Below are 22513 nucleotides of genomic sequence, written 5' to 3' on the forward strand. Positions count from 1 at the left end.
TTTTTATGATTTTGAAATTCCTCGCGGAAAATGATTTTGCCGCCTTTATTCAAATTAGTTTTATGGCGCTCACTTTCGAGAACTTTTATTTCCCTACACATGGCATGGATGACTAAACCTTTCACAGCTTGCAATTTATCTAGACTGAAGGCCTGACTCAATAAATAAAATAGTTTATGGTCGTTTAGTTTCTGAATACTTTGTTTGCCCTTTTCCAGAAGAGAATTGTTTTTATCATAACACAGGTTGACCCTGATTATAATTATTTTATAAGAATGTTCGAAAAATACCGATTTCAAAAATAATGATTTTTGTTTTTTTAAAGAAGTATAAGTAGGTTTCGAGAACAAATATCTCTTGAAATTGTGGAAGCGTTCATATGTTTTCTATCAAGGGTAAAATAAATTAATATAAACCCCTAAGTTCAAAGAGGTATTTTCTTGATTTTATAAAGTCTATGGTAATATTTTTTATTCAATTTGTAGTTCAATTTGTGTACTTAGATATATGATTTAAACTTACTATGTTTTATACATCTATGGATATAGTAATAAAAGCAAATTAAAGATCCACCCAGGTATTTTAAGCCATTTCCCAAAATTCAGTTAAGATAATATTTTTAGTTGGGCGAAAATCTTTTTAGGTTTCTTTCTATTTTGTTTTTATAATTCAAAATGTTTTCTAAATTCCATATCAATAATGTATTCAAAACAATGTATAACAAAATGCACCGAAAAAAGATTACCCATTCTCTGGAATTCACATTTTCCTTCCACCTGGCACACTGATTCCCTTAACCCAAAATAGACAGATGCACGCTTCCAATGAAACCCATTTCCATTGGTTTTAGGGCCGCTAATAAACCAACTGAAATTCACCTGAATTCGCGGTGGTAATTCCCGTAAAACTTTTGCGCAGGCGCAGAAGAAAGTGGCAATTAATGAGCGAAAATGCGACCTTCAGACTGCAGCAGAAACACGAGAGCACCTGTAGATGATGAAAACAGGTATACAAAGGAGAGAAAGGAGAGGCATAGATTTTTCCCAAAAAATCGTGCGAACCGCTGCAAACCGGTGCACTTACCTGGGAGAGTGAGAAATTCAGAGAGAGACTTATGAGAGAGGGACAGAGGGATCAAGATCTACAGGTGAGAGAGAGCTAATCCATGTTTGAGCGCAGTGAGAGCACGTTGAGCCAAACGTAAGACCTCATTTTCATTCGTTTCCGTTACGTGGTGCGAGGCGGTCGTGTGCGCGGAACTTTCGTCTTTCTTTTCAAGGGGCAAGAATCTCAATCAAAGTTAATTTACAAGTGGACAAAAGAAGTCGAAAATAACGCCCGAACTGATCCATCGGTAACGCGCGGTAACGGTTGCTGAATTCGAAATCGTTAAGCATCTACGTAAGGGAAAAACGCAAGACGGGATCCGCAAGATCTGAAGTCGGAGTGGATCTCTCAGTCCGTGATTCGGTCTCAAAGTCAGCGGTTGTCGCCTCCGCCTCCGTTTCTTTTTATCTCGATTCGTGGCAGCAGGTGATATACAACGAAAAATACAAAATACGATGGCCGAATTCAGTGCAAAGAGTGTGCAATTTTTAAAAAATTATTAAGAAATTCTGTGAAAGGCAAATCACGCAAAGCCGAGTGCAATTGAAAGGCTCGCGAGCAACGAATCTTCTGGAAAAGTATTCCACATCAAAAATAATTTGCAAGGAAAACTTAATCTTGGATAGCAGGCGAAACAATTGGACGAAACATATCAGTGCCACAAGGTGAGTGTAGTTCCCAGAGATATTTTCGCCTCGAAGCTTCCTGATGGTCGCAGTAGAGATGATAAATGCGCAGGTTTTTCCACGAGGGTTGTGGTGTCCAGGGGTTGAAATTTGATTTACTTTATTCATTGGACAAATGCCGGGGCAATTGCGTTTCGGAATGTTTGCTGGAAAGTGCGTAGTTGGGAAAAATACTCTCACAAATACATTTCTAGATACATGATACTAAATCCTTTTTTAAATAGCTAAAGAAAATGAAACTGAGCTCAGGATTTGTTAAGAAAATATAGTTTTTCCTTGTTGGAAATGTTTTCAATATAATCGTGTTAAATAAATTCCTCACAACGCATTTTGGTATGCAACATATTTGTGCAGTAAGGGTATTAAATAGTTGGTGCCATAAAGTAAAACTATCTCTAATAGTTTCATTTAATTTACTGCTTGCTGCTTACCGATTTGTTTTTATTGACAGTGATTATTTTACAAAAGTGATAAATAGTGTGTTTCTCCGAATTTTTACTGTGTACAAATTATGAGCTACAATAGAAGTAAAGTGGGCTCAGTAATTCATCGCTTTGTTGATGGAAAACAGTTCATTAATGTCAGAAGCAAACAAGAAGCAAGCGACATTCTTAACAATTTCATGGACAATTTAAGCTCGAGTTCATCTAACAAATACAAGTTTCGAGACCAAAATATAACTGTAGAAGTCTGTCTCCATTTGCATCAGCCATAAAAAGTAATTGACGTTTTTTCCAAACTGCAAGTGCAATTGCAACAATAATCTGCCACACCGGGCCAAGTCCAACACGCTTGGCTCTTTCATTTGCAATCGGCCGTCGAGAAAGAAACTCAAAACTTTTGACAGGCAAATTAATGAAACTCGAATTGAGAGCGGCTACAATTACTGCTTTGCAATTAAAGCAACACATGAGCAACAGAAAGTGGGGCACAAATAAAAAATCCCCGATCAAATTAATCTGGAAAATGGCCAAGGAAAATATGTAAATGCATTGACCAATAGACCCACTCGTCGGAAACTGCGGATGCCCCTCTCACATGTGTTTGCATTTTTTGATTCGGATACATCTCGAAAGCAAGAGTGATTACATAAACTAAACTTTGGTGATCCGGTTTGGCTGATGGACCTGGTGCCACTGGGTTGCGGACATAACCGAGGGAATGTTTCGGCCCAGTTAATGAAAGTTCGAGTGAAATTCGCGGCAAAAAAGGAAACCGGTTGATTGGCTCATCCCTATAATCGATTTTCATATGAGGGTCCCAATTATGCTCAAGGTTAAAGCCGAATTTGGTAACGACGTACAGTTGCACGATTAAGATTTTGAGCCGAGCCGGAAAAGCCACAGGTAGATGGATTTTCCACCCTCGTCTTGGCCAGTTTTGAGTGGACTGAACTGCAGGTAGTCTGCAACCGAATCCTAACCGCCTTGAACTGGTTTTATTACTCTGATTTTTTATTGTATTTGGAAAATTACTTTATGTAGCCAGACACCACAGGATACCCCATCGCACACGAATCAGTTTTATTGCTCTATTAGTATTTCACGGTGTTTAATTAGCAACTCCACAACCAGCTCATAATTTGCTAAAATTCAGGCAAAATATAATTGAATGTTTGCTTAAATGATTAACGGCCACGAATGTTGTGAAAATGAGAAGCTCCAAGTTGATATTTGGCCCAAAGCATAGTAAATTTTGCTAAGTGCTCGAGCAAGCTAATTATAGTTAAATAGTTAAACGGGTGGAAAAGAGTATAGGCGAGGGGCATCTTGAAAGGAAAAGTGCCCTCTATCTTCGTCTCTCTCTGCTCAGAAGCTCTCTGTTGGTTTCAGTTCAGAAATACCGTTACAAACGGCCATATGTGTTGTACATATGATATGCGATCAGCCTTGCACTTTCTTTTTCTTTCTTCGCTTCTTTCTCTTTGTGTCTTCACCGCCATTTCTTCTCAGAGAGTAAGTTTTCGATTTTTTGTCGTTTGGCATTTGAGACTTTTTGCCGTCGTGTGTGTGTCAATTGGTTGATTCATTAACTCGCCGTTGATGGCCGGAAAAACTCTGTCATAATTAACTAATTTCCAAGGAAAGTAAGTCTAGTAAGCTAGTAAAAGTGAACGAGAAAGTGTAAGTTATGGAAATGACTTTTTTCCGCTCAATTAATTATAGCAGAGCGATGCTTAAAGAAATTACAGAAGATTAAGCTTGTTCTAGTGGAAAATTACACAATGATGATTACAAATGATAATCAAGACACAAATATTCTGAATCTGAACGTGTCTATGGACACGTCTTCCTAAATTATTAAAGCTACAAAAATAATTTGAAAAGGATTTCTTACAGTTTTTTTTAATTTAGTTCTAGCTTAAGGAACTATATGTCAGAACTGAATATTTTATAAAACAAGAAAGGAAAGCTAACTTCGGGCGGAGCCGAAGTTGAAATACCCTTGCAGAATATTCTGCAAATTATATTCTCCAAAATTATTCATATGATGCATTTTTAATACTCATAAAAAATCCCACCTTCCTAACTTTAAAAACACCAAAGTTATTTCATTTCCGATCAATCAGTTATATGGCAGCTATAGGATATAGTCGGCCGATCCTTATGAAATTTAATATGTCGAATTGATTGGGCAACAAGAAAGGAAAGCTAACTTCGGGCGGAGCCGAAGTTGATATACCCTTGCAGAATACTCTGTTATTATATTCTCCAAAATTATTCATATGATGCATTCTTAATACTCATAAAAAATCCCAACTTCCTAACTTTAAAAACACCAAAGTTATGGCATTTCCAATCGTTCAGTTATATGGCAGCTATAAGATATAGTCGGCCGATCCTTATGAAATTTGGTATGTCGGATTGATTGGCCAAAAATAAAACCCATAGAAAATCCCAACTTCTTAACTTTACAAACACCAAAGTTATGGCACTTCCGATCAATCAGTTATATGGCAGCTATAAGATATAGTCGGCCGATCCTTATGAAATTTGGTATGTCGGATTGATTGGCCAAAAATAAAACCCATAGAAAATCCCAACTTCTTATCTTTAAAAACACCAAAGTTATGGCTTTTCCGATCGTTCAGTTATATGGGAGCTATATGATATAGTCGCCCGATCCGGCTCGTTCCGACTTATATACTACCTGCAATAGAAAGACAACTTTTGGGAAAGTTTCAAGCAGATAGCTTTAAAACTGAGGGACTAGTTTGCGTAGAAACGGACGGACAGACGGACAGACGGACAGACGGACAGACGGACAGACGGACGGACAGACGGACGGACAGACGGACAGACGGACATGGCTAGATCGACTCTCCTGGTGATGCTGATCAAGAATATATATACTTTATAGGGTCGGAAATGTCTCCTTCACTGCGTTGCAAACTTTTGACTGAAATTATAATACCCTCTGCAAGGGTATAAAAATAAAACTCATAAAAAATCCCAACTTTCTAACTTAACAAACACCAAAGTTATGGCATTTCCGATCAATCAGTTATATGACAGCTATAAGATATAGTCGGCCGATCCTTATGAAATTTGGTAGGTCGGATTAATTGGCCAAATATAAAACCCATAGAAAATCCCAACTTCCTAACTTTACAAACACCAAAGTTATGGCATTTCCGATCAATCAGTTATATAGCAGCTATAGGATATAGTCGGCCGATCCTTATGAAATTTGGTACGTCGGATTGATTGGCCAAATATAGAACCCACAGAAAGTCCCAACTTCCTAACTTAACAAACAGCAGAGTTATGGCATTTCCGATCAATCAGTTATATGGCAGCTATAGGATATAGTCGGCCGATCCCGGCCGTTCCGACTTATATACTGCGTGCAAAGGAGAGAAGGGTGTGTGCAAAGTTTGAATTCGATATCTTTAAAACTGAGAGACTAGTTCGCGTAGAAACAGACAGACGGACAGACAGACGGACAGACGGACATGGCTATATCAACTCAGGAGGTGATCCTGATCAAGAATATAGGGTCGGAGATGTCTCCTTCACTGCGTTGCACACTTTTGACCAAAATTATAATACCCTCTGCAAGGGTATAATGAAAGATGAGCGGTGCAGATACATTTCTAATTTAACACTTAATTTCTTACTAACAGTATATTGAGAAAGTAATTTCAAAGTAATTGTCCAAGTGCCTACGAGGACCGGAATTGCTTAGCCATTAACAGGTTACCAAATCTTGATGCACTTAATTTCCTTTATATTGGTCTTAAAGCTGCAATTAATGAATGAAATCAGATTAAGATACTTTGGTCTCCGCTCCACTGACCTACAGATCTGTGACTAAACAAAGCGCCGATAAATTCAAAATCAAAACATTTTCTTAAACAGCTCGCCAGGTAAATGGTTAATTAATGCAAAGCAAACAAATCAAAAAGCTGAATTCAAATTGAAAGCGGTCACCCAGTGTCCGTGTGTGTGACGTTGTGTTTGGGCCAAGAGCTGTGAGTGCCCGTGTGACCCAGTTCAGGCTGAACGCATGCCGCTGGAATCGTTCCCTTCCGTCCCGCACCGTTCAGTTCGGCAATCCAGTCGGTTAGTCAGTCAGTCAAGAGGCGCGGAAAAAGTAGAAAGTGAATTTTTATCTTGGCTTCTGGCTCGAGGCAGAACCTGCCCTGACCCACCCCCACTTCCACCGCACCTCCACACACAAAAACAAAAACAGTCAAAAAGTGTTAAGGCTTTCAATGTTAAATGTTTAGCCCCGAAGTAAACTAATTAAAATTCATTGCAAACCGTTGTGTGGCAACCAATTTCAATTGTAAGCGACCTTTTTTCAGCTGGCAAACTGTGGCCAAAAAACCGACAGTCTATATATGTATAAATTTATAGATAAATGTGAATCGGCTTAAGCCGAGTTAGCGTAGTAATTATAAATATTTTTGTCGATATGTCACTCCCACACGGTAAGGTCATCAATCGCTCTTGTGTTCTACTTCAATGACTTGACCCCAATTTTTTTTTGAGGCAAAACCCACTGTTAAGTAGTTAATAACAAAAAATCATTTCGAAACCGAATTCCCAATAGCAAAATATATTTAAATATTAATTAATATTAATTTGGTAATTTCTCGGCATTTATGCTTTGTGCCACCGCAACGCACAAAAGTGAAAGTTGTTGACTTGGTCAGAAAGAAAAACTCGCCAAAAGCTTGCATTCGTTTTGCTCGCAATCAATTTTTGCGCTGCGCGTTTTTCGCCTTCTTCTGTTTCTTCTTCTTCTGCTTGTAAATATACATTATATAAATTGTTAAAGCCAAACAACGGCAGCAACAACAAACATCTAAACGGGGCTGGACAAAACTGGCTGGAGTTATGTAAGCCTGCCGAGCTAACAGTGATTAAGGCGGTGATGAAAATGTGTCAGTGAACTGTCGAAAAGTCCCTTTTGGCTAAGAACGGATACAAATAGAATAAATATACTTATTATTTTATTCTCTACAGAGAAGGGAAGGAAATATACTTAATGCTTCCTAGAAAAAAGAAATCCAGAAAAGAATAAATCAGAAGTTATACTTTTACTTGACCCGAAAATGGACAACGACTAAAAATTCTTTTAGAGGGCTATCAATTTTATAAATGTGAAAGAAATACAATAACAAAAAGGCAGTGAGAAAAGCAAATAATAAAACGTCAAATGGTTCGACACAGAAAGTAAAAACAACAAAACAAAAGACTGAAGCGACAAACTCATTTTGGTCATCAACTTTCTCGGACCAAAACGTAAAAGCTTTTGAAACGCATACCAATCCCAGGCTAAACATACGCATATAGTTGAGTATTAATAAAAAATATTTGCATATAAAAAAATTGGGTTGGCAAAAGCAAAGAATCCGCCTTGTATCATACAGACTTGACCTAGAAATTATGCAAAAATAAAATCCAACAAAAAACTCTTCTCTTAGAAGACACAAGTTGACAGTTTTCTGGGAGGGAAGTTTCAGGCAAAAATCGGTTTTCTTGGCACGCAGCTTGAGGTTGTTCAAGGCAGGTGCCTTGGCTCTGACTCAGGTGGCGAACGAAAAATTGAATTTTGTGATTTCAGCTTCGCCTTTAGTTTCATAAGATGCCACAAAAAGTCGCTTTAGTCATAGAGGCTATAAGGAAAAAAGCATGATATTGCATTTTGTACAAATGTATTTATTCGGGCACATTTAATGTCATTCACAAATGTACAACTGACTTCAAAAAGCTGGAGAAAAGGGGGAGCCCATATGATTATGAAAACTAAAGCGTGGATGAGTCGACACCGATCTTGCGACATGCATTTGTAAAGTTCATTAATGGATTTTGAACCGAATCTGAAGCTGTTTGTTATGCCAGCTTACCCATATTGTACAACATTTATATTTAACTTTTGCATAACGGCTTTGCAGCTGGAGGCCCCAATTGATGGGTCATTAATTGGTAATAGGAGCTGGATGAGATAGTTGGAAACTTCCTCGAAATTCGCAGACTCTTCATGCTACATTTTCGACGCACTTCAAATCAATTAACACATCCAAAAACCGTTTTCCCAAGTATGGGAACGCAAATATTGATACTTCCCGAGGAAAGAAAAAACCTACGCAGCTGGTCTGTCCGCGTTGTTTATTAAATCATTTTGACATAATGAACCGTTATGTCAACGGAGGGCCGGGCGTCTGAAGTCGGCGTTGGAGTCAAAGTTGGGCCCGAAGTCAGAGCTATAACCTTGAGACGGCTCCGTGACTCAATTTGGCGAGCGAAGTGCTCGGCTTAAGAGCAAGCTGGACTGCTCGACTTGGGCATGTTGTAACCCAAGTGTTTACTGTACGAAAAGCAAAACAAGATTGTTACAATTCGGTAAAAGTGCAGCGTCAGTTGTCGTTGAACCCCAGACCAGAAAAAAAATGGAAAGTAAACTTGTATAAACTTTACGTGTCTTGGCAGCTCGACAAATCGAATTTTTCGGTCTGCCGCTTAGCATGCAACAAGTAATGTGAATTATAGTTTCAGCGCAATGATTAGACATGAAGCAATTCAAGAGCAAACGCCTGCCTGGCGATGCTTCATCTGCGGCTACAGTTTCTGCTGCCATTTTGTTGATTTTCTCTGTCTAAATGGTTTTCCTTATGTTTTTTTTGCCATTCATTGGCTGTTGACGACGACTATTAACGTCGGGCAAGTGCCAATGCTAATGTTCTATTTATGTACGGTAATCCTTTCTGCCTACACATTCATAGTACCTATGCGCCCAAATTGGCTTGTGACACTCTGTGTTTGGCATGATAAATGGCCCACACTAATTGCGCAGCTTGTGTAGCGAAAGAAAAATATTCATCAAAACATTTGATGATAAGTGCTGAGAATGACATTTATCCAAAGAATTTAAAACCTCGAAAGCATTCAAGAAATAAATGATATAAGTAATCTCACCGCACCCTTAAAAAATAAAAAAAATAAAAAAGACCAAAAAGCTAGTTTTGCGCCCCCGGGTGGACTCGAACCACCAACCTTTCGGTTAACAGCCGAACGCGCTAACCAATTGCGCCACGGAGGCAGTTGGTGCTCTGCCGGCGCATGTTCTATTTCCATTGACTGGGGCTTGTCTGTACCGCTGCTGTTGGGCTCACAGCAAATTAAGCTGCTTGGCATTTCTTATTAGAATTTATTTATATTCTTATTTGATTTGTTCCCCGTTTCGTGCGTGCTGTGAAATTTAGTGAATTTTTTCGGTGTTCGCATGGCCTCCGTGGCGCAATTGGTTAGCGCGTTCGGCTGTTAACCGAAAGGTTGGTGGTTCGAGTCCACCCGGGGGCGATTCAATTTTTTTGCACCCGTTTTTTAATCCATTTTTGTTGTATTTTTTGTGATCACAATTTAATTGCGTTAAAATGTTATTGCTGTGTACTTGAGTTCTTAAAGCGTGTTAATGAACATTATTAAGGGTTTCCTTTTCATTGTGTTTTTTTTTTGCTTTTTGTTGTTCAGTGATTTAGAGATGAACAAGGGCATTTGTTGAGATTCGTTTAGGCAAACAGCAGCAAAGTAAGGCAACCAAAAACAATGCGTGTCTAAAGTTTAAGTTGAAGGTGTCGATGAACAAAGCCAAGTAGACACGGCAACGAGCACGCGGTACACATGTTTGTAGATACATTTAACGATACTAATAATATGTACAATAGAGTTATTCCATCTTGCCTTAGCCATTTGTCTTTTCACCTTCACTAGACAAATCGCTTTAGGGGTTTTCAAAGCACGCGATTTGAGAGTTTTAATATAATATTAGGTAATGCAATCTTTAGTTTTTCTCTTAGAACTCTGAACTGAGCTAATTTTTCGTTCTCCTTCTTTTTACAGATGACTTGCGGCATATCGTGTGTCGATAAGACACTAAACAAATCGTTTTACCATCTGGGAATATGCATAGCCAAGCATCCTGGATATTTTATTATTATTCCTGTGCTACTGACGCTGCTCTGCATGACGGGGTAAGTGAATCGATGTCAATTATGGAAATTAATAACTAATCTTTAAACTAAATTTAACAGCTACCAACAGCTTAAGTATCAAATCGATCCCGAATATCTATTTTCGCCGATTGCGGGGGAGGGAAAGACTGAGCGAGCTATCGTTGAGCAATACTTCAAAGTGAATTATACGCATCGCTTCAATGTCGGACGAATTACAAGACCCGGTAAGTGGCGGCAAATATGTACACAAAGTGACTACCGTGGCAAACATTGGCCAAGTGAAATTGGCTTAGACTCACGTCGGGCAATTAAATGTTTCCACACTTTTTGCACCTTGCGGAATGTGGCCATTTGCCGGCTTCCTGGCGCTTTTTCCATCCCATCCCAGCCTAATCTGTTTTGTTTTGTCTCCGCCCAGCACTGACTTTCAGCTCAAATGTGCAATAAATAATTTCAGCACAGGGCTGAGATGGAGACATAATATCTTAGCTTTTATGGAGGTCTTGAACTCGGGTCCGTTTTACAGGCTATTAACTTCGCTAAATGGTTTATTGGGCAAAAACAACCACCAACGCCAAACAATAATAATAGTAACAGCACAAAACATTAGTAATAATTGCAGCTACAACAATGTCAAAAGCTAGCTTCACCAAAGTACCGCATAATTGCTTAAACATTTAAGTAGCTAATTTTTAGTGAAATCAATTTTGAAACTAAACTGTGATAGCATATCTTGAAATTACAATTTGAATAACATTTTATTACTTGTAAAAGAGTGGGGTTTTATTAAAAAACTAATTTATTTAACTACACATTTATAAGATGTATAAAATCTAAAACCTTGAACATTCGTCTTACACTCTCACTTATGGGTATATTTTAGTGAGCGTCGATTAGAAGTCTAGATGGGTACGGAATGTTTGAACAAACTTATTTGTTTCAACGCAAACTGAGAGGTTAGCTAGGTGCAATACCTTACCTCACCCTAAACATTTGCATATTTTAGGCTTAGTTTTTCCAGTCGTTTAACCGGACTTAATTGCCTGTTGCAAAAAATTAAGCAATCCGGACCTCGCGTAGTTTAAAAATGGGAGAAACGTGTGCCCTAAGCCAATTGAGCTGCGAATCAAATAAAGTTTGTTTGCAAAAGCCTCATAAAGCGACTTGAATGTTTGCCGCTCAAAAAGAGCACATGCAATTGTTCTTTCGAAATCATTAGCCTCATTCTGCGAATATGATCTCGATGTGCACTGAGCAGTTCTCGGCTTGAGAGATGCATGCAGATCAGTGCATCTGCTTTGAGTACGTCAGAGTATTAAACTGTGACGAGCTCTCGAATGGAATATACGCAAGCCATATATATCTATCGGCTCATCATTGAACTTTGTTTGGACAGTCGGCTGGTAATAGGCAGCCAGCCAAGATACAAAAAAACCCGTCAAGTGTGTGGAGGCCACAAGACACAGCAAACCGTGCAGATACACAGCCACATCCATGCGATCGCTGTTGCTGCTCTTAACGGTAACATATAGACCGCATTTAGTCGGTTACGACCAGTTAGCCACCAAGCTCAGTGCTCCGCTTCGATTGCACTTTGGCCAAATGTGCCACAAGAGGCGTGCAAGCTGCAACTTTCCCCTGCCTTTGGGAAATTTGTTTATGGACCGAAACAGAGGAAAAATCCGAAAAAATAATTAAATTACTCGCTTTGTTATTTCGCAAAAATAATACAAATGGAAAAAAAACTGATGTGCTCGATAAATATTTTAACACAGTCTAATTTATCACAGTTTTTTGTTGATCCTGCTGCCGGAAAGTAAAGATTTCCGGATGTTTGTTTTCCTGTATTATCACAAATAAATTGTTGTCATTAAGTTTATTTTTTGTGTGACGTTAAAATAGTCAGAGAAAAAATTAATATTATTTGATTCCTCAATTCGTTTGATGAATTGTAAAGACTTCTGGTTTATTCGGTCCGCAATCAATGGAGGTTGTCTTTGTTTAATATTAAATATCATTCATAACAAAAAAATGCCTCTACAACGTGAATGGTTTGCTGATGGCTTTTAATATTTGAGCAAATTCAAGTTCATTCACAACTTATATTATAATTTTGGCAACGAAGCTTTGTATTCCCTAGCTTTTTAAAATACCTTAGAAGATATTTTTTGCATTAAATTAATAATTAATTATTTAAAACATTACATTTCTGTCAGTATACCCTATCTACTACTAGATTAGGCACACATCTTTTGAATTAATGATTAATAAAATAATATTTTAATTTGTATAGTTTAATTAAAACAGGGTGCATAAATGCTAGGTATATTTTACGCCAGGTTTGTTGCTTTGTATTTCGGCTTAAACTTCTTTATTAAAGAAAGTGTAAAAAGTCTTGTATCCTTTCTTCTTTTACTTGAGTTGTACGAGAAGTCTGGCACGTTTGCCAATTCTTCAATGTAGTATAGTTGGATATATCTAATATAAAAGTCGCATCAATACTGTGACGCAAGTACACGAGGCTGCATTTGTTATGGCGCATTAAATACAAATAACGATTGGGACAATCAACTAATATAAAGTGGAAGTGCGATAAACGGGCAAACAGAAAATCAAATGAAATAATCGAGCGAAACCGAAATCGAATGGAATCAAATTAAAATTATTGTCACGTATTGGCGTGTGGGTAACAGCAGCAGCCGCATTAGCCTTCAAGCCTAAGTCCACAAAGCCACTAATTGTTTGCCGTGTGTTTTTTGGGAACTTAACCATGGTCACCACAACTAATCCGACATCCGTCTGCAATTTTAGGTCGCTTCGGGCGAGTCATTGTGGTAACGAAAGATGGCGATGAAAATATGATTAGAAGGGAGGTGTTCCAGGAGCTACGCCAGCTGGACAATCTCATCCAGAATGCGACCACCACCTACGATGGGGACACCTATACCTACAAGGACAATTGTGCCCGCTGGGAGAACGAGTGTTTCGTGAACGATATTCTCAACCTGGATGCCCTGATGGATGATGTGAGTATGGGGTTCATTAATCAGATTGGAATTTTCTCAGAATGTTATTATTCAAACCTTACACTTCGTTTGCAAAAAGGTTTTCTCGGCTATAATATTATTTTTTGCATTCCCTAATTTCAGATCGAAGCGGGTCAACTGAATCTCACATTTCCCTTCATGTTTAATCCAGTCACTTGGGATGCTCACTTGTTTCCCGTCTTCTTCGGTGGCACCAAGCTGACTGAAGATAATATTGTGATCAGTGTTCCGGCCATACAGTTGGTGTACTTTGTCACAGCCGACACCAAACGACAGGATGCCAAGTAAGAATAAAAATATCCAAAAAATTAGACTTCCACTAAATATGAAACTTTTTAGGGGTGCCGAATGGGAGGAGACCTTCCTTCGAGTAGTTGGAAATGCAGAGGACTCGGGCTTCTTTAAGCACATCTCTGTATCCTACTTTGCATCCCGAACTTTGGATCACGAACTCGAGAAAAACACAAAGACTGTGGTGCCCTATTTCAGCTCAACCTTTTTGCTCATGGGTCTGTTTAGGTAAGTCTTCATAATTACTTTGTTTAAACTTTAAATAATATAATGGATTTACTTTCAATTTAGCATCATCACCTGTATGATGGGTGACGCAGTTCGATCGAAACCCTTTTTGGGTCTCATGGGTAATATTTCGGCAATAATGGCAACCCTGGCAGCTTTCGGCCTGGCTATGTACTGCGGCATTGAGTTTATTGGCATCAATCTGGCTGCCCCCTTTTTGATGATCGGTATGTTTGGCAATAATGTTTTTTAAATGACTGACTTAACTAATTTTTAAATTCATTCTTTAGGAATTGGTATTGATGACACCTTTGTAATGCTGGCGGGTTGGCGACGCACCAAGGCCAAAATGCCAGTGGCGGAGCGCATGGGTCTAATGATGTCCGAGGCGGCCGTATCGATCACTATTACCTCGGTCACCGACTTCATTTCGTTCCTGATCGGCATCATCAGTCCCTTTCGATCGGTCAGGATCTTCTGCACGTACTCGGTGTTCGCCGTTTGCTTCACGTTCCTGTGGCACATCACCTTCTTTGCCGCCTGCATGGCGATTTCTGGCTACAGGGAGCGCAAGAATTTGCATTCCATTTTCGGCTGCCGGGTGCAGCCAATGTCGGTTGCCATCAAAGGTGAGTGAACTGCCGGATTCGGTGGGATCGGGATTGATATTGTACCTATTGTTGTTCTGCAAGCGCGTGGAGTTTTATTGATGATTAAGCTTGGGTGACAGTCATACATCATAAACTGTTATTGTATTCGGTTCTTTAATAATTAAGCTTGTCTCTTGCTTATCAAATTACAGAATAATGCTTATTTTCAATAGAAAATTTAACTTAACTTATCGTTTTGATCACATTTTAATCAATTAATACTAAAAATCTTCAAAAGCAGGAATGCAAAAAAAAAGATATTTTTTGAGTGTACTCGCTGCAAGGTCTAGTTAAGCCAACTGAAATGTGGACAACACCACAACCGGATCGAAGTAGTTAGAGTTTAGATGGCTTAACACCAGCAGCAGCTGCAACATGAACTTGATCATGAGACACAAGCAACTAGACTAGCCACTGTCTTAGCACAACAAATGCTCACTACAATTGAGGCCAATGGGAACTTGTCTCACAAAACTTCTTTCCATCGCTTTGTTTTTGCCCCGCAGAAAAACGCAACTTCCTCTACAAGGCGATCATGGCGGGTGGCATCGACCCCAACGATCCGGACAACCCCATCGACAACAAGGACCACATGCTGATGGCCTTCTTCAAGGACAAGCTGGCCGCAGTGATCAACAACAAGTGGTGCAAGGCGATCATCATCTTGGCATTTGCCAGTTATTTGGTTGGTGCCTGCTACGGAATCACCCAAATAAAGGAGGGCCTCGAACGACGAAAGCTGTCCCGGGAAGACTCCTATTCGGTGGAGTTCTTCGATCGCGAGGACGACTACTACCGCGAGTTTCCATACAGAATGCAGGTGGGTTCTATTGGATGATTCAAGTACTCTTAAGGTTTAACCTTCTTTTTGTGGAAATCTGTTAATCTTAATGAAAGCTAATCGATCTTAGCACTTGATATGTTTTACGATTAAGATTGAAAGTCATACTTCTCGAATTTCTCTAAGATGTTGCTAACTAAATATTGGTATTTTCAGGTTATTATTGCCGGACCGCTGAATTACTCAGATCCTGTGGTGCAGGAGCAGGTGGAGAACCTCACGAGCACTCTGGAACACACCTCGTATGTAACCTCCAGGCGCTACACGGAGTCCTGGCTGCGTTCGTTCCTCTCATTCCTGGAGCGCAACAATGAGTTGCTCAATGTGACTATAGATGGCGAGCAGAATTTCATTGAGGCCGTTAAGGAGCACTGGCTGTTCCCCGGTAACCCCTTCTCCCTGGATGTCCGGTTTAACGATGATGAAACCCAAATCATTGCCTCGCGATTCCTCATCCAGGCGGTCAACATAACGGACACTAATCACGAAAAGGAAATGGTGCGGGATCTGCGACAGATTTGCAAGGACTCGCCACTGAATGCCTCGATCTTCCATCCGTATTTCGTGTTCTTCGATCAATTTGAACTGGTGCGACCGGTTTCCCTGCAAGCGATGGTGATCGGAGCCATCATCATGATGATCATCTCCTTCGTCTTTATCCCGAATATACTGTGCTCCTTGTGGGTGGCCTTTTCGGTCATCTCCATTGAGCTGGGCGTGGCCGGCTACATGGCCTTGTGGGACGTTAACCTGGACTCCATTTCGATGATTAACCTGATCATGTGTATTGGCTTCTCGGTGGATTTCACCGCCCACATCTGCTACACTTACATGTCCTCGAAGAAGCGCAGTCCGAAGGCTCGAGTCCGTGAGGCCCTTCACTCCCTTGGTCTGCCGATTGTCCAGGGCTCCAGTTCCACCATTCTGGGCATTGTGGCCCTTCTGCTGGCCCAGAGCTACATCTTCCTGGTCTTCTTCAAGATGGTCTTCCTGGTGATATTCTTCGGTGCCATGCACGGCCTCTTCCTGCTGCCCGTGCTGCTGTCGCTCTTTGGACCCGGTTCCTGTCTCACCTGGACGGGAAAAGATGACGGTAGCGATGCCGAAGTGGATGACAGCCTGGAGGACCGTCAGCTGGAGAAGCCCTTCTCGCAGTCCTACTACATGCAGTACCCCACCATGGGCATTAATGGACCCTATATCTCGAAGGGATTTTTGGGTGCTCCGTACAAGGCGTATGGAGTGGATGAAAAGGATCTGGGATTGGGCACATCTGGCGAAGACTCCTCGGAGAGCAGCTCGAGTCGATCGCAGCGCCGCCAGCAGCATCAGGTGGCCGCCGCCGAGGAGGAGGTTGTGGTCCGGGAGTCACCACGCCGCAGGTACGAAGAGGGCTGGCGTCGCTCCTCCTACCAGAACATCTATGGACAGGATGCAGCGCAGTTCCAGGCCCAGCCCGATCTCTATGGCCAGCAGGTTTCGGCGGCCGAGTGGCGCCACCGACTGGACACCCACGAGCAGCAACAGCGCCAACGACAGCGAAGAGGTCCCTATGACAACTACCACCAGGACATGGACATGGAGATGGATATGCAGAGGGCGCGACGCAACTCCCACGGAGACGTCATCGATCTGCAGGGAACGCCAAACTCCTCCGTGGACGAACGACTCCGGAGACAGGGTGAACCTCCATTCAGTGCGGGCAGTGGCGACGATAGTAGCTATCGCCATCAGCCGGTGATGGCGATGCCACCGCCCACCGGAGCAGTGCCCCCAGCGAAGCGGTATCATCGACGACGTTCCTCGGAGGATTCCACCCATCGCCACCAACGTTGGCCGGCGAACATCGAGGAGCGGAGGGCGCGACGCGCCCACTCACCCGCCCACAACCGCCCAGAGACTGCCACGCCCAGCTACGCCTACCGCTCCTCCTCGCACCACAATCTCTACCAGCCGAACGGGAAGGGTTCAAAGCATCCGCCCACTTATCAGTATGGAGACTACTACCAGTGAGGACGGCGAACGAGCGAGGGAGTTACTCGTGGTTCTGTGACAGGAATATTCCTAATATATATAAAAAGTTGGGTGGGTCGACCTCTTAAACAAAGATTTTCAAGAAGAGAAAGTAGTATTTGGACAATTAGGGGACCTTTATAAAAACCATTCACTTTTCAATTAGCATTTAGTTAGATTTCAGACAACAGCTAATTTGAATTCCAAGGTATACTTCAACATTTTGTTTTATAACTCTCTTAATTTTCCCTATATTACTTTTTCAATGTTTTTTTGGAAGTTTATTTTTGTTGACATCCATTGCAATCAACCCAACCAAAAAGAGAGAGACATTGAGGGAACAGAGCAAATTGTCTTGTCAAACAATATTTAAGTTAGGTCTTTTTTTAAAGCAATCCCAACTATTTCTGTCTTCACTTTTCTTAAGCTTGCCCCGCGTAGAATATATACATTAACGAATACCCAGATTAGGCAAACAACGCTCACATTGTCCACAAGTATTCTTTTCGGTGTGAGCTCAAAATTGTTAGTTAATAGTGGCAGTTCGATCTATTTATCCCAAAACATTTCATCGATAAGAGCTCGAGTCAGACAACTTAAGTTACCATCTACACATATACTATACACCTAGTTACATGTAATGCTACTTGAGTCAGACTTTGGGTTCCCCATATCAGTGTTTATTTAAATTAATTTAGATTAAGTGCGAGTGCGTGTACGAAGTCTGTTCAATAATGTTTTGTATAGAAAATGCAACGCTGAGTAAATATTTAATAACTATTAATTGTTAGGAATGGCCGCATCATCAAGGCCCGATCATTTGGGACAAGTTTGTAAAGCGTTTACAATTTTTTCTATTAAATAAAAATTTTATATTTTCCTAGAAATAATGTGCACCCTGTGTGGAGAATGTTTCGTGTCGATTGGGTTGGGCTTAATCTTAATGGCTTTCTGAGCTACTTTTAATGGGATATCTTATGACCAAGGCCAAGGCCATATAAATGACTTCGTTTCTGGAGTTGCGCTATTCAGTATGCTTACCATATTGTTCATTATCTGTGGCTTGCGTTTTTGGGTAATAGCATCCAATAACAGCACCAGTTTGGAAAATGTTTTCGTTCCGAAGTGCTATCCACTAATCCAGTGCGATGATTATTTCTCAGTGGCTGGATTTGTCGAGGTGAGTTGGGCTCCCCGCTTCCCAGTGTGTTCAAATAAATATTTGCTGTTTTTAGGTAAACTGGCTCGAAGCTAACTATATATGCAACAGAGTTGGCTCCGTTTTAGCAACTGTTAGAAATGAAGAACATCATCAGTTAATGATTGACTACTTGATTAAGAACGGTAGGATTGATCCTCACTAATTTAACCTACTTCATGTCTGGTCTGCCCTTAGAAAAGATCTTTGGAAGGAAGACCTTCTGGCTGGGCGCTACAAATCAGGTTAAGCGAACGTATTTCTGGACCTGGCTGAGCACTGGCATTCCCGTGACTTACGGCCAGTGGGCCTCAAAGGAGCCCAAGTCGGATCGAACTGGGCAGGATGCCTGCATGGTCCTAGGAACTGACAATCTCTGGCACAGTGATTCCTGTAATGAGAAACACTATTTCATCTGCGAAAATATTTGCCAGCTGAATTATACATCATTAGACAAAAGAGTATATATCTAACACTTTCTCTTCTTAGACAAATATGGACATTTTTATTTAAAATCGCCTAACGAAAAATCTAAAGGAAATAAAGAGCAATTAGAAATAACCAAGAAAATTCCATACTTCTTTTAGAGTTTTTTAAATTTGATAAAACAAAGGAAGTAAGGAGATCTATAGAACATATATTTATCCGATGCCGGGGAAATTTAATATTTTTTGGGGAGTTTTAATAAGTATTCCATCTTTAATTTCCGACTTAAGGGTTTTTATACCATCCGTTTTAATTACACTTTAAAACTATAAACTCAATGTTCAATTTTAATTTTTTCAAAAAAATTATTTTTTTCATTTTCTTCCAGCAACCCTAACTTGTTTAAAGGGTTTTTAAGGATAGTCAGTTCACACACAAATAAATATAAAAGTATAAACAAGGTAAATGTGTGTTAGAAAATGTGGTTGATTGTTTTGATTTTATCAGAAGGGGAAAATTTAAAAAATATATATATTCGTTTTATGTGCTGTGCCATGTTGGCCAAAACATTTTCAAATAGTAAAGAAAAATCTTTACAAAATCAAATGTGTACAAATGCAGCCTGCTTTGAAAGCTCACCAAAAAGCTAAGCCTTCTGCAAACAAAAGTTGATTGATATGAGACCCAAGTTAAAATTTAAAAACTCAAATGCTTTTTTTTTTACTTGCTCATATTTAGCTGATATATTTAATATCCAACACCAAACAATTTATTGGACCTATTTGGTCATTTTCGGTTAGTTAACGTCGTCGTCGAACTGGCAACGCCTCTCGCAAACAAAGTAGTGCTGCTCATGTTTGCAATCCTCGTTCACCCAGTAACCGGTGACTCCATTGATACCCAGGCATTCGTCATAACTGTCGTCGCCGGGCAGTCCGTTCTGGAAGTTGCGATAGTTGATGGTGCGTCCCTTGCTGAACCACACCCAATTGTTCCTGCTAGCCAGGTTAGTACCAGAGGTCCAGAGCGGATCGTTCACCAGGTCTTGCTGCCGCCGGGCGACGGTGTAGAGGAAGTTGCGCAGTCTCTGCTGCTCCTGCTCCGATGTGATGCTCACCAGGGTGTACCCAGCAGCGGCACAGGTGGCCTGGGCCTGGAACCAGTTCACCTTGGCGAAACCGCCAAAGCCGAACCTTTCATCGCTCTGGCTGAAGGGCGAGAAGACGGCCACATCGTCAGCCTCGTCGGCGGTTTCGTTTCCCGGTGCCGGGGATGTGGGTGAGAGCTCCAATTCCGGATGGGCCCAAGCCAGGCCGAAGAGGAAACTAATCAGGAACAGGGAACGCATCTTGCTATGTATGAACCAATCGAGGAATAGAGCTCCCTTTATATAGCCGGAGTACTAATTGCCCCTGGCAATTCATCAATGTCAACAGATAAGCAGCTAAATCTGGGTATAACTAAGTACTTTCCCTAAATTGGTTCAGCTTGCTTGCTTCTTGCTGCTTGCCATAAATATCGTTCCTCAGTAAATCTCAATATTAAGCGCTGCGCAAATCCGTTCGCCATTTTTATGTTAAGGTTTTGCGTTCGCTAATAATTTTATCCCACCCTCCTCCAAAAGCAGTTGGTCCAATGCAAGTACTGGAAATTTATCGAAAAAATGTAAAAAGCATATCTCATTTAACTCAGCTGTCAGCTGGGGGAATCCGAGGGAGAAAAGGAGACGTTATGACGGGTCAAGGATTGCCAATTGCCAAAGCGGAACCCTCGTCCAACTTTTCCCCATTCAATCTCGATGCACATTTCCTTTCGGTGGTGCTCTGTGTGTTTGCGAGTTGGCCAAGTGTTTACGAGTCCCGCTGGGATTGAACAGCAACGAAATGTGCAAACACAGATCGCTGGATTCCACTCTATTCCTTTTTCCGCCTTTGGCTTGGGGGAAAATGACATAGAATCAAAAATTTCTGCAGCATTGTGGTAAGTGTGGCGTTCTGTGGGGCGTATGCGTAATATGATTTCTGTGAATGGCTTCCCATTCAGATTCGCATTTGCATTTGCCAATGCTGCACAATGCACAAAAGATTCACATTGCAAACAAGGTCATTTGTCGTTATGGAAAGGGGATAGTTATTATCGGATCGGTCAATATCTGACGAGTTAATGTGGCTACCTTAGCAATTAGTCTGTAAAATTCTTTTTTCAGCGGATGTTACATGGGTCCTGTGGCGCAATGGATAACGCGTCTGACTACGGATCAGAAGATTCCAGGTTCGACTCCTGGCAGGATCGAATTTTTTTAAAATAATTTTGATTTTATTTTCGCTTCACATTAACTGTTTTGAGAAAAACATAAGCCAAAAAAAAACTTTAATGTTACCTTTGATATGCCTCAGATTATATACCCTTGACCTTAAAACCTATTAAACTATACAAAGTTAAATAGTGATATCTTTAAAAACAAAGAAGTTATTTGATATTGTCTTCCGATATTGATATAAATGTTATTAAAAAAAAACAATAAAATCGTTTCAATATCTAGATAATGTAGTAAATTAATTTGTAATATAGAATAATAACATAATCATAAAATCGTATATATTTAGAATATAAGCTTCGTCTATTTTTCTATTAATTTCTATTCGATTAAATTTTGGCTGTATGATATAATCGTCCGATTTCGGAAGTTCCAAATAGATAGAAGGATTTTTGTACATACGAATTCAAAAATCTTTTTTAACTTTAAAAACTAATGAAATAAAGCTAAAATAAAAAATTTCGCCCAACGTGGGGCTCGAACCCACGACCCTGAGATTAAGAGTCTCATGCTCTACCGACTGAGCTAGCCGGGCTGTGATGAAGAATTGGACAATTATCTATTTGTGATAACGCTGATCGCGATCAATACAACAAATTTTGAAAAAGGTTCTAAAAATACTAACTAAGAAAATATAACACATTTTAAGATATTAAATATATCAATTTCATGCATATTGCTTTAACTTTTCAACTTTGCTACAAATTGAGCTGTGCTTGGTCGTGCCTTGTTGAATGCGCAATTAAATTGTAAAACTTGTTGACAAGATGACATGATCTATTAGCTTTGGTTATTTGTCTTTGGTCGGTTGGAAGGAAAAATTGCAATTAAATTGGTTGGCTAATGCTGCTCCGATGCGGATGCTGAGAGCAAAGGACGCCGACAAGATGGAAAGGACCCCTCTGACAGCAGAAAGTCACGCAGGATAAATGCACCAAAGGTTCCTCGGCTAAGGCCAATGAGTGTCCCAACTCCTGCAGTTCCTCCTTCAACTTAATTTATGCTTCTAGCTGGAAGGGAAAACTGGGGAACGAGCTTGGCTTTCAGCTGTTGGACATTTTCGCAGCACGTAAAGCGAAGGTCGTCAAACGCTTAGCGTTGTTTTATGGCGTGGATATTCATCGTAACACCCACAACTTCTTCATTTCAGAAGTCCATTTAAGACATGTGAACAAAAGTAAATCAGAAGAAAGCGCTTTCTATTTTCTACAAAATTAATTAAAAGTGCAAAAATTTAAATTTTCA

At 40.3% G+C, this 22513-nt stretch overlaps 3 protein-coding genes and 4 non-coding genes across 7 annotated transcripts; 4 read left to right on the top strand and 3 right to left on the bottom strand.

Annotated features, from left to right (window-relative positions):
• The first annotated feature begins 1232 nt into the window (after positions 1–1232).
• Positions 1233–18181, top strand: LOC108051960 (patched domain-containing protein 3). Its single transcript, XM_017134286.2, has 10 exons — positions 1233–1772; positions 10145–10275; positions 10336–10481; positions 13069–13283; positions 13407–13588; positions 13644–13823; positions 13887–14050; positions 14114–14452; positions 14980–15293; positions 15471–18181. The coding sequence occupies exons 2-10, from the start codon at positions 10145–10147 to the stop codon at positions 17325–17327; spliced, it is 3528 nt and encodes a 1175-aa protein (XP_016989775.1). The 5' UTR covers positions 1233–1772; the 3' UTR covers positions 17328–18181.
• Positions 9271–9344, bottom strand: Trnan-guu. Its single transcript has one exon. It is a non-coding gene; the product is annotated as a tRNA-Asn (tRNA).
• Positions 9531–9604, top strand: Trnan-guu. Its single transcript has one exon. It is a non-coding gene; the product is annotated as a tRNA-Asn (tRNA).
• Positions 18182–18360: 179 nt separating the features above from the next.
• On the top strand, positions 18361–19095 carry LOC108051919 (snaclec coagulation factor IX/factor X-binding protein subunit B). Its single transcript, XM_017134208.1, has 3 exons — positions 18361–18507; positions 18563–18671; positions 18724–19095. Exons 1-3 carry the CDS (start codon positions 18361–18363, stop codon positions 18996–18998), a joined length of 531 nt encoding a protein of 176 aa, XP_016989697.1. The 3' UTR covers positions 18999–19095.
• Positions 19096–19646: 551 nt separating this feature from the next.
• On the bottom strand, positions 19647–20299 carry LOC108051917. The gene has a single exon (XM_017134205.2). It carries the CDS (start codon positions 20297–20299, stop codon positions 19748–19750), a length of 552 nt encoding a protein of 183 aa, XP_016989694.2. The 3' UTR covers positions 19647–19747.
• Positions 20300–21170: 871 nt separating this feature from the next.
• Trnar-acg lies at positions 21171–21243 on the top strand. Its single transcript has one exon. It is a non-coding gene; the product is annotated as a tRNA-Arg (tRNA).
• Positions 21244–21730: 487 nt separating this feature from the next.
• Trnak-cuu lies at positions 21731–21803 on the bottom strand. Its single transcript has one exon. It is a non-coding gene; the product is annotated as a tRNA-Lys (tRNA).
• Positions 21804–22513: the final 710 nt, after the last annotated feature.

This window comes from Drosophila rhopaloa, unplaced genomic scaffold (assembly GCF_018152115.1).
Source record: "Drosophila rhopaloa isolate 14029-0021.01 unplaced genomic scaffold, ASM1815211v1 contig_115, whole genome shotgun sequence".
Lineage (NCBI taxonomy): Eukaryota > Metazoa > Arthropoda > Insecta > Diptera > Drosophilidae > Drosophila > Drosophila rhopaloa.